General features: G+C 39.7%; 2 protein-coding genes across 3 annotated transcripts; both read right to left on the bottom strand.

Moving 5' to 3' along the window:
• Nucleotides 1–1,536: 1,536 nt before the first annotated feature.
• LOC114244373 (phosducin-like protein 3) lies at nt 1,537–6,392 on the bottom strand. Of its 2 annotated transcripts, none has more exons than XM_028176160.2 (6): nt 6,224–6,392; nt 4,290–4,371; nt 3,472–3,571; nt 2,498–2,699; nt 2,278–2,413; nt 1,537–1,890 (listed from the first exon to the last, which is right to left on the bottom strand). In XM_028176160.2, exons 2-6 carry the CDS (start codon nt 4,361–4,363, stop codon nt 1,755–1,757), a joined length of 648 nt encoding a protein of 215 aa, XP_028031961.2. In that variant the 5' UTR covers nt 4,364–4,371; nt 6,224–6,392; the 3' UTR covers nt 1,537–1,754. The 2 variants fall into 2 exon arrangements, with proteins under 2 accessions (XP_028031961.2, XP_028031962.2); XM_028176161.2 differs by having other exon boundaries at nt 4,290–4,382; nt 6,224–6,384.
• A 703-nt stretch (nt 6,393–7,095) lies between these two features.
• Nucleotides 7,096–11,444, bottom strand: LOC114244450 (E3 ubiquitin-protein ligase rfwd3.S). The gene is made up of 2 exons (XM_028176279.2): nt 11,075–11,444; nt 7,096–9,262 (listed from the first exon to the last, which is right to left on the bottom strand). Exon 2 carries the CDS (start codon nt 9,239–9,241, stop codon nt 7,412–7,414), a length of 1,830 nt encoding a protein of 609 aa, XP_028032080.2. The 5' UTR covers nt 9,242–9,262; nt 11,075–11,444; the 3' UTR covers nt 7,096–7,411.
• Between the last annotated feature and the right edge of the window lie 99 nt (nt 11,445–11,543).

The following is an 11,543-nucleotide window of genomic DNA, read 5'->3' as shown; positions in this document are numbered from 1 at the left end:
CCCCCTACCTCATCCGGGTTCTGACCTCGGAGGGGATCGGACGTCGGGTGTAAGAGTGCAGGGGAGTCGTTTAGTGGGTGGGTCCTAAAATCCTTGGGCCCGCGGTCTGCTCACAACACCATGCAGACCGTTGAGTCTCACATACCCCGCGCGCCCCTTTTGCGCGGGGACAAGCGCGACATGGTTTTGGTTCCGTATGTTCTAGTTGATGACTCGTAGATTTAACTACAGTGGCCTGCGGTAACATTATTCTAAAATGTGTATTCGGATTTCCATAATAGCCGCATATTTTTTGAAATGAAACTTCTTTAGGCGCATGAGGGTAAAATTTTTACAGATGTAACGTCACGCAGGTACGCAACGGAAGTATGGAAAAAGAGAGAGAGAGAGCGATCGAGACCGATTGAGAGAGAGTAAGACTGGGCGAACGTAGCATGAAGCAACTAGCCATGGAGTGGGAATAGGGAGCAAGCAAGTGAGAAAGATCGAGAGAAAAAGTGATACAGAATGCTCAGTTCCTACATACTTTAAAACATACGTATAAAGTATTTTATTTTTAACACAGCGCCATCTGTGAGATGTTTGAATACTAACGTGTGTATGAAACCTTTTGTAGTGAATTTTAATTTAGGAAATACGTGAAGTTAAAATATCAATTCACTGAGGGCGCTACCTCATACTATAAAAGGTTATTTACGATTATTTACTAATGACAAAATTTTACTAATAATATACTTAGACATTTAGGATAATTGTATTTTAATTTTTGAAGGTTTCACTTCTAACACGTGTGAATTGCACACATGTTATTTTTTTATTTATTATATAAGGACAAATAAAGACATGAGTGGATGAAGGGGATATGTCATATGATACAATTTGTCAATTTTGAGAAAACGGGCAACAAACTTTTTTTACTTATTTTTGAGATATTATGCATTTGTGGCTGTTATTATTATTATTTTAAACTTGAAATTATAGTACTTCCATTTCTTTACCAATATGATGAAAGAAAACGAAAAAAAAAGATTAGGAATATTGTTTTGAGAATTATTTAAAATTAAAGAATACGTTATGTACCCATATCACTTTCATTTAACGTGATAATATTTTCTTCGTACATAACTCCTTCACATGCAATTTCTAAAAATAGCCTTTAAACCCGAAGTCTGAAGGTCTAATATGGTATATATTTACATAGCACCTTTAATGTAAAAACTCAAAACTCTTAAAAATGATACTTAGCCCCTTCATTCACTCACGTCTTCAAATGGTTTCTTGGGTCCATAGGAAACAAATGAACTCAAAATCAGTTTTATTGTGTAAAGCCTGTTCACGTTCCAACCAAAACCGATTGGCGGCAGAATTAGCCACAACACAGGTAATGGCTCACAGTACGCTCAATTAGCCGGTTATCAGACGTTGATCACGAGTATGGAAGTCATTTTAGCAGCACATTTTAATCGTCTCTAGTATATCTAAATCCTAGACATTAGGACAATTAAAATAATAATAATTGAAAATAAAAAACACAAAGACAATTTTTAAACATAATTTTATTAAAAAAATACGAACAATTTGATCGAGAGAACAGATTATTGACAATGTCAAAATTAGGGGTATGTTTCTTTATTTCTTCATTTCAGTCTTCCACCAAATTTCAGTGGCAGATCCAAGAGTATATGGACTAACCGTAGCGCTGTAATATTGTGGGAGACTTAATATGATGCACTCTTCATACAAAAAAATACTGTTTAATCACTAAAGTCGTCAGAATCACTCTCATCCCGGCCTCTGATAGTCTTCTTGCTCTGAATGTGTAAGGACTTCTGTTTCTTGGCTTCCGATGGAGGGACTAACAGGTCACCAGAATACTCTATTGCTTCAGATCTACAAAATTTAAAAAGGCCAGTTTATAACTTACTTCTTCGCAACATACTTCTTATGACAATGACTACAGTGGTGCTAGTATGGTGAGCGCACGGTTGGAGGGAGCCTACACGGTAAGCTTTACTCGCGAACAGTTCTGACACCTCATGTCTTCTAATGTCCTGGTCCTAAGATCCTGGTCAGGATATTACACCAAGTGGTAAAATCCTTGATACGCATCCAAATAATCAAGTCAATCAGAATCGCATTTAAATATTCTGTCAAATAAATATATAGATAGGGGTAATAAAAACATAATACTAAGGTCCAGATGTAGTTTTCCATTACAAGAAGCTGTCTTACCCACGACTACCAAACGAACAAAACACTTAATGCACAATCATTCACCTGGCGATCCTCCACTCCAGTACATCCGTTGAGAAGTCGTCCCTGTTACCGAGATCAGTGAAACCGACTACGAAGTCTTTAGTCTTGTTGTCCTTCACTAGTCCTAGGGTTGGGATCACGCGTATTTTAAGCCGACCTGTGAATACGTATCGAGTATTAGTATCTATTGGGCTTATGGACGTTGATAAACGAACCATGTGTGCAAACTTCAGCGCCTCACCGGTCAGAAACGGCGCTCTCTCCACGTCCAACTTCACGAACCGCGTCTCGATGTGCTTCTTGGCCAAGATCTTGAGGTGCATGTCCACGATCTTGCAGCGGGGCGAGTCCGACTTGTAGAAATGGCACACGACATTCTGACTTTTATTGCAAACAGCAAAGAACTCTTTCTCTCCATCGATCTCTGTGTATTCTCCGTGACCCTGAATGGAGATGCTATTATTGTTTTTGTTGATTAGACTGGTGGCCAAGCATACAGACAAAATGACGTGGTTACTAGAGCCAATGGGCATTAACAACATAAATACCGCCAGCCACCTTTACACATGAGTTCTAAGTCCAGTTTTTTAATACAATGGCGGTTCCACCCTCCAAACCGAAACGCACCACTGCTTCAAGGCCAAACCATACACAGAAGACGGGCTCACAAGACGCTCTACTTATAAAGTATTTTCTCGTGGATATGGAACTGTGAGTGGCTTGGGAGGACATCCATCTCTTGGCATATACGGGCGTTAATAGATAACATAAAAACGTCAGTAGTGAGGAGCAGAAGAAGGACATTGAACAATCAAAACTTGGTCAGAAATCGTATCGCACGAGCACATGTAGCGAGTATCGTCTGCGGCTCGGAGCCATGGCGTGGATCGTATACGGGCAAACAAACGCGTCAATGACGAGGTTGGATTCTAGAGGGAGAATAGAGAAAAGGATTCGTACGAAGTGCAAAGCGACCTAGTGCAGAGTAATAGTGTACGACATGGTACAGCACAGTGAGACAGAATGACTATTAGCGGCTACTAGATACTATATAGTACGAAACAATATTTTATGATAGATTTTAATTTCAGGAACGGTTGCCTCTTATTTTACCAGAAACGTCAATTTAAAACAATACTCTCACGAAAATGGTCACAACACTCTCTGTAGAAAACACGAATAAATATAAAATAATTTTGTGCTGGCAACACTCACAATGGCCAACCACTCTTGTTTCTGCTTTGCTCTTAACTTCATTTCAGCTATGCGTTGTTGTCTGATCGCCTCTAGATCCCCACTCTCCAGAGCGTCTAATCTGTAATATGTAGAGATACTTAGAACAGAATTTACTGGTGGTAGAACCTCTTGTGAGTCCGCACGGGTAGTTACCACCACCCCGCCTATTTCTGCCGTGAAGCTGTAATGCGTTTCGGTTTGAAGGGTGGGGCAGCCGTTGTAACTATACTGAGATCTTAGAACTTATATCTCAAGGTGTGTGGCGCATTTACGCTGTAGATGTCTATGGGCTCCAGTAACCACTTAACACCAGGTGGGCTGTGAGCTCGTCCACACATCTAAGCAATAAAAAAAAATAAAAAAAATGCGTTTCGGTTTGAAGGGTGGGGCAGCCGTTGTAACTATACTAAGACCTTAGAACTTATATCTCAAGATGGGTGGCGCATTTACGTTATAGATGTCTATGGGCTCCAGTAACCACTTAACACCAGGTGGACTGTGAGACCGTCCACCCTTCCAAGCAATAAAAAAAAGATAGATTCGAAAAGACTTTTTTTCGAGCGTCCCTATACCACTGGGAGCTCATCACACGCAAATCGATTACAGAACGTACTATCGATGCATCTGCTTCTTAATAATACTAATAATCTGGTTTTTTTTTTATTGCTTAGATGAGTGGACGAGTTCTCGGCCCATCTTATCTTAAATGGTTACCAAAGCCCATAGGCATCTACAACGTAAATGCCGCCACCTACTTTGAGGTTTATGTTCTAAGATTTCAGTACTATGTTATTTACCTTTCAATTTCACTGTCAATCTGTCTCTCTACATTCTGGGCAACATGCTGCAGCAACTGGTCCACGTTCGCCATTGTGTTTACTGAAAAAAAGCTTATAGCATTTAAATATAAACAAATTTAGTAGGCACAATTTAATAGACTACGATAAAAAATCACATTGCCTATACTTAGTATTCGGTGAAAGAACAAAAATGATAAATATTTATACGAGCTACAGTTCAATAATAACGAAACGGTTTTAATCAAAGACACATGTATTGACAGTTCTATGAATCGATATCATAAAATATCGTTCAGTACTCGCTAGTATCAATTATATACCTAGTAGTAGTGACATAGTCTTTAATATGGTATAGCATGTCATATTTTGTTCTCCACTTTAATTAAAATTTGTTTCGCTTTGCTCTTTAAACTTCAATTTCAATGTTACCACACTCTACCCTATGGCTCTAGGACGTGAATGATTTTTCCTGAGTGTTCAATTTATAAGGAACTGATTGGTTTTTTTTTGTCTGCTCTTACTACACATGGCATTGCTTGCTACGCTTCGTAACATAATTGATGTTTCTATTTACAAATAGATGACTGTCACTTAGAGTTTGTAATAAAACTATCATACAATATATGAGTCGTCTATTATCAAAGGTGGCAATCTGTGCATTTGGACCAAAAAATGTTATTGATATGTCAATACAGATTGATTTGAATATAATGGTCTCCTTCAAAGAATACGGTTCAAAACCTGCATTAAATAAAAGTTAATAGTTAACCTGTTATTTGTCTAAGATGTCGTTCCGAAGAGTTTTGTGACTGCCAATGGAATACAAAGTCACTAATTCGTTTTTCTGATTTACCAATAATTGTCCAAAAGTCAGATTGCCGGCTTTGATAATAGTCGACTAATATATGGTCTGACCTATGAAATATTTGATTAATTTATCAATAACTACATTAATACAATCACTGTCAATTTTACCAGTGCAAAAACTACCCCAAAACTTTTCAAACATCCACAATAACGGACAACATTACTAAAATACTTACATTCTTCATTTGTAGTGTGCAAAGAAATCATTACCGACAAAAAATACGATTTTGAATAAGCACATACAAAGTTTCACTCATAAATGAATTTTCTGCATGATATTTTAATAATTTTTTGACGTAGTGCTGCTATTTATGAGTACTCATTCACTTTACTCTCAGTTTTACAACTAATCGTTGTATTTTGTTTGGTTTTAGCGAGGTATTGATAAAATTAAAATTAATTTTAAGACCATGTTTGATATTGTTGTTTATGTTATTTCAAACATTTCAATATTATAAACTCTAAACCTTCTTAAATTGTCAAATTTATGTTTAAGTGCCACACAATTACAGTCAGTTATCTACATTATTGTAGAGATTGTTTTACAATTATTTTCTAGCACTCTTACTAGAGAGAGTAAGCAGTTAACATGGCCAAGTTGCTTATCTAACCATATTGTAGATGATGCTTCCCTTCAGACATACAGTTGGAGTAAATATAGACTAATAGTTTTAGTAATTAGTACCAGAGAGATGGGATGTAAGCGGTTACCATTGCTTATTAATCTTTAGAAATTATAATTTAGATACGAGAGTAAATGCGCACTACAGAATTTAATATTAAGCTGCTATGGTGAGCAAACTGGTTTAATTATTATTACTAAAAGCGATGTGACCACGCGTGGGCCGTGGGCCCTACACGGACGTAGACCGGCATCATCAGGGGCTTAGACCCGCTGAGAAAAAAGGTATATAGAATGAAACTCTGGTATGATGCAAAAGAAAAGAATTTTTGAATGAAAACCGAAAATAAAAGAACATTTTACTTTTTTTTAAAACCTAATCAATGGTGGTGACCTCATTCGCGCACACGGTACATTTCTCACAAATAATACTGTTACTTACGTTTTTACGATGATTTGTACCAGTTCAAATAATGAGTTTTATAAAAATGTTACTTAATTAACGACTTTAATGTGGTAAATTTAAGAATTTCTTTTCAAAAAAACAGACTTTCGTATTGGAAACCTAGAAACAAAAGTGCACCTACTGTTTATTTTCAGTTTTGAGTTTTGACAAGTTTTAATCGACAGCTGACAATATTGATTTTGACAGTGAAATCAAAGTCAAGAAAAGGCTTATGACTACAAGGCCAAGCCAAGAAGATATTTCGAAAAAAAAGGCTAGATCCCACAGATAATCCAGTATGCTATCTTAAGTAAAAACCAAAATTGGGCGAAGCTTGTATCGGGTCTGATCTGCAGGTCGGAAGGATCCGAAGAAGATTGACTGGTGATTTTTTCATAAAATGCCTATCCATTGTACTGGATATCAGTACATGAACTGACGATCGACCTGGTACGAAGATCCTTTCTTTTAAAGCCTAATCTTAAGAAAGAATGTTCCATATTACTATTCAAATATATAAAGCATTATTTATTGTCAAAGACAAAAATTAAGTAGCTATTTACCTCGTTAAGAGTATTAAAATTTAATACCATTAATATAGCAAAATTCTATATTTGTGTCTATAAGTGTATTACCCGTGATATTATCATGGATAATACACTTAATATTAATATAATTCTTAATTTCATCTAATTAGTTTTCTTGACATTTTAAACAATCGCAAGTCTTTGATTTTGGTAAACATACCATAACTCAGTTTTCTGAAACCACCTGCATCATGCACCATGCACCACGTTCAAACTTGAGGCTCTGTGGGTAAGAACTTCAGCTCTATAATATGGGTGTACAAAGAGAAACATAACACAGTATCAAGGTTTAAATTTTACTTTTTCAACACAATTATTATTTACAAAACATTTTAAATATAAATTATATTACAAAGTCTAAAATATAATTTAAGAATTATTATATTTATACAAATCAAAGTACTTAGCGCGTTGTTATAAGCAAGTGATCATAGACGCTGCATGCTGAAGTCACAGCTTCGGGAGCAAAAGAGACAACAAGCACTCAATTTAATTTCTCATGACTCTTGTCAAAAATGACAGCTGTCAAGACAATTTGAACGCTACAACGTCGTCAAGCAATATAAAAGTTATATTAATATGGAATGGTGTAATCGTGTCACGTATTGGTGGGGACCGCCTTGTACAGCCTGAGCCGGGACTCTGACAGAGCCGCCAGTATATTGCTTCCGTTCGTCTCGACCGAGCACACGTCCAGCGCGGGCTCCGACGCGGGCAGGGACATGGTCCGCGTGCCGTCGACGCCGTGCAAATAAAGCGCTGAATCGCTTTCAGAATGCGCGGCGACCCACGCAGAGCTCGCTAACCTCACCCAGGCCACTTTGGACATCAACGAGGACCTGAGCGACCCCGAGAATGTTTCTACCACGTCACAAATAACTTCGCCGTTCGGTATGCTCGGTTTCAATTTACAGACGCTCAACTTAGATCTTTCTAGACCATTCGAACTCGGTCTGGACGCTATGACGGCGCGTTGGGACGCGTTATCATAGGCCAGAGACATGAACGATCCTTCCACGGGCAAGACCCTCGGCTCCCACTGCCTTGTGTTCACCGCCCACAGCTTCGATGAGTTCAACTGGCACGACAAGAGACCATATTCTGTAGAACACAAAGACACAACTGGTGACAGGTCCCCCGGAGAGCTCAGCATCCGTAAGTAGGTGCTAGGGTTTCTGACGTCATAGTGATGGATCACGCCTCCGACGCCGCCGACGTAGAACTCATTGCTGCGCAGGTTGTCCCAAGAGCAGGACCAGAGCGGCATACCCGAGTTCACCGTCACGCTGAGGATGCCGCGCTCGACTATACGCGCCGTGCTGTCCAGGGCCACGCTCAGCAGCAGGTCCCGGTGCTGGGAGTAAGTGATGTCGCGGATCGGCTTCGGGTGCAGATGGACGAACTGCCCCAGCTTGTAGTCGACGCAGCTGATCTTCCTTATCCCGAATCCAGGGAAGAGATAGTTGACGCTCTTCTGGGACACATACAACTCGTAGGTTCGGCAGTTGTAGGTCAGGACTCTGCAGCCTCCGTCCTTGCATATTTCAAGGTTCTTCTCTAAGGCGAACCTCCAGGACTTCCTGGAAGGCTGCTCCTTGTTAGATTGAGACTTCATTAGGGTGCTACGTAGGCCCTCGAGCTGTTGCACGCAAGCGCGATGTGCTATCTTCATCTTTTCTAATTCCAGTTCGGTTCTGCTCTTCTCTGATTGAAGAATCTCAACTTGTTTTTGTAGAGCCGTAATTTGAGAAGTGTCCGCCGCCACCAAGCGCCTCGCGTATATAAACCTCAGGTCCTTCAAGTTGGCCTTCCCCTTGCAGGTCGGGCACGTTCGGTCTTTTAGTTTCTGAGCCTTCAGCCAGCGCTCCACACACTCTGAACCGAAAAGGTGACCGCAGCGCAGTGCTACTAGCCTGTGGTCACCGGAGTTACCCCACGAGTCCAAGCAAATCGGGCAGGTTTCGCCGTCGACCTCTTCGACTTCGTTCTTCTTCCTGAGTTTGGCTGGGGGTTCGATGTCATCAGGGGGCCTGGGGTTCAATCTGATCGAAGCGCAACTATTCGAATCTTCATTTATAGATTGTCTCGTGCTCTCATCGCTGAATGAGGTGAGAGGTGAAGTGAGGTTGCTGTCCTCGCTCTGAGCCGGGAGGTGTCCTGGTCCGTTAATGATGATGTTCAGCACCGTGTCGTTGCTGTCATCGTTGTCGTACCTCAAGGGACCGGCCAAGTCTATTTGTATGGGCTCATCGCTGGGCACATCTAGAGGACCCTCGGAGGGATCGTGATCATGGCTTCGACTAGTCGACGGCAGATCTATCTGGTTGTCATTCTCTGCTGCTGCGAAGCTTTGCTCCGGTTCTTCGAATATATTTGGACTCCCCGGTGACTCTGTGCCCTGGCTCTGTGCGGTGGGATACTGGCTCATTTTTCGTAGTCATTGGGTTACCTGGGAACAGAGAAATTTTTTTTGGTCTAAGTCATCCTTTTCTTGATTACATAGAAGGTGTGTTGGTAATGTTCCTGGAAACGAAGACGAGTGATAGAATTGCTGATGGCTCAACAAACAACGCAAAATAATAATTATCTAAAATTTGAATTTCCAATTAATTTAATTTAACAAATCCTTTAACTCAGACCTTTTTTTTTTTTTTCGGTCCGAGGGCCGAGCCTCCTACGAGGTCCCCGCGCCTATGGGGCGCGCGGGATATGTGGGACTCAACGATCTGCAAGGTGTTGGAAACAGACTGCGGGCCCAAGGAATTTTAGGGCCCACCCACTAAACGACTCCCCTGCACTCTTACACTCGACGTCCGATCTCCGTTCGGGGTCAATACCCGGTCAGAATAGGGGGTTCCTGCAGTCAACACTACAACCAGACACGCGGCGCCACCCCGAGGACGCCCAAAACGCGATACACCCCCACCTGACCTCTACCAACTTCCTTAGATGTGTATTTTTATGTACATTTATCTCTTACATTTAGATGGATAATGAGTTCACTGCGCACTGCAATGTGTCGTGACTGAAACCCATACATCATAACATGCATGCCACCCCTCACCTTGAGACATCAGCTTAAAGTCTTAGTTATCAACAGCCTCATCTATCAGACCTGGGTACACGACTGTTTAGCGGTTGTTTGCAATAAAATGAAAGTTGGCCCAATACCGGCTGTTGTTCCATCTTATAATTATGTATAATAAAATTCCAGGCTCTGATAACCACTTAACATCAGGTGGGCCGTGAGCTCGTCCAGCCACCTAAACATTAAAAATAAAAAAAACTACAATTTATCATCTGCATCTTTGGAACTCTTTTCTTCAACAAATTTCTCACTAAAGATAAATACTTATATGAAGAATGGTAGTCACACTTGAGTATCTCTAGCACAATAGTCACAGCCAAATGACATTACAGAGTCCTCAACAATTGCATGATATTATGTCTTTGCTAGCTTACATAGCTGCTCATAGCACACTGTTGTCCAGCTGGACATCTAAGAGTCACAGCTGTGGCAATCCAACAACTCAACAAATTGTAACGCATGATTGCTGTGCAGCCAAATATGAAGAGCTGTTGAATGCACCCGTACCAGACAGCATAGTCCTAAGGTTACCACCGATTGGGATCGCAGATTATTTAGGGCTGTTACCATATTATGTACAATTTCAAACAGACACCGTTTTATTCTTAACATAAGCATACTGTATTGTGAACATTCAATAATTAGTATGTACATTGAATTTGCAAAAATACCCTACCTATATAACTAAAATCACACACATAAGATAGCCTGATGGTTTGATTATTACCATTCATTTTACTAAATTAACATTGTCAACCTTAGATCTTTGTGATCAATTTGACACAAATGTTATCACTGAGACTATTGAGACAGATAAATTATAACTTAAATGTAACATCATCGTTTCACAAGGAGTCCTTCAGGTTAGATTTAGGTATGCCAGTTGGTTTGGGTTTGTAGTCGATCCAATTTCAGCCCACTACCCCACTGTTTCTGTCAGCTATCAAATTTGTCTCAAGATAGGAGGAGGCATGCGAGTTTTCATACCAATGAGCTTCGATCGCATCTTCTAACACTGAACCACTTCTCAATCATGTGGTCTGAGGTTTGGGGATGCTCGACAGTGCTAATTTATCAATTTCTTAGAAAACGTTATTTTAATTAGTGAACATAAAAAACCTAGTCGGGTTATGTACTGAGGACTTTTACATATTTAATTAAATTCCTACTCACCCTTTGCACAGGTCAATAGCTGCAACAATCACTAATATCCGTAAAATGTATCAATGAAAAAAAGTTTTTTGTTAAGCGGAAACAATTTTTTGTTTGTAAAATTTTACGTAGGTATTGTTTACATTTATTTGATGGCCATTTGTTTTAACTTTTATTTCGTTATGATTAGATTTTGTAACATTTAGTAGACAAATTAATTTCGTTATTTGCGTACATTAATTCATGTGCTAATACTAGTTGGTTTTAATGTTTATTGTGTATTATTTCTTGTCAATTTTTATAAATTAAACCGCTTTTTCGTCAAAAACATCAAAATTTTCAATTTGAGAGTAATTATTCGGGTTACCAGAAGACAAATATTTCCACAGATTAGTTGGGAATTTGGATCCCAATGCCAATGCACAAAACTTGGCTCACATTATAATTATGTAGTCCTTCCAGATCCTACACCTTTAATGAAAAGAAAATT

Source organism: Bombyx mandarina, chromosome 11, assembly GCF_030267445.1.
Source record: "Bombyx mandarina strain Sakado chromosome 11, ASM3026744v2".
NCBI lineage: Eukaryota > Metazoa > Arthropoda > Insecta > Lepidoptera > Bombycidae > Bombyx > Bombyx mandarina.
This window is presented reverse-complemented; position numbering and strand designations above follow the sequence as displayed.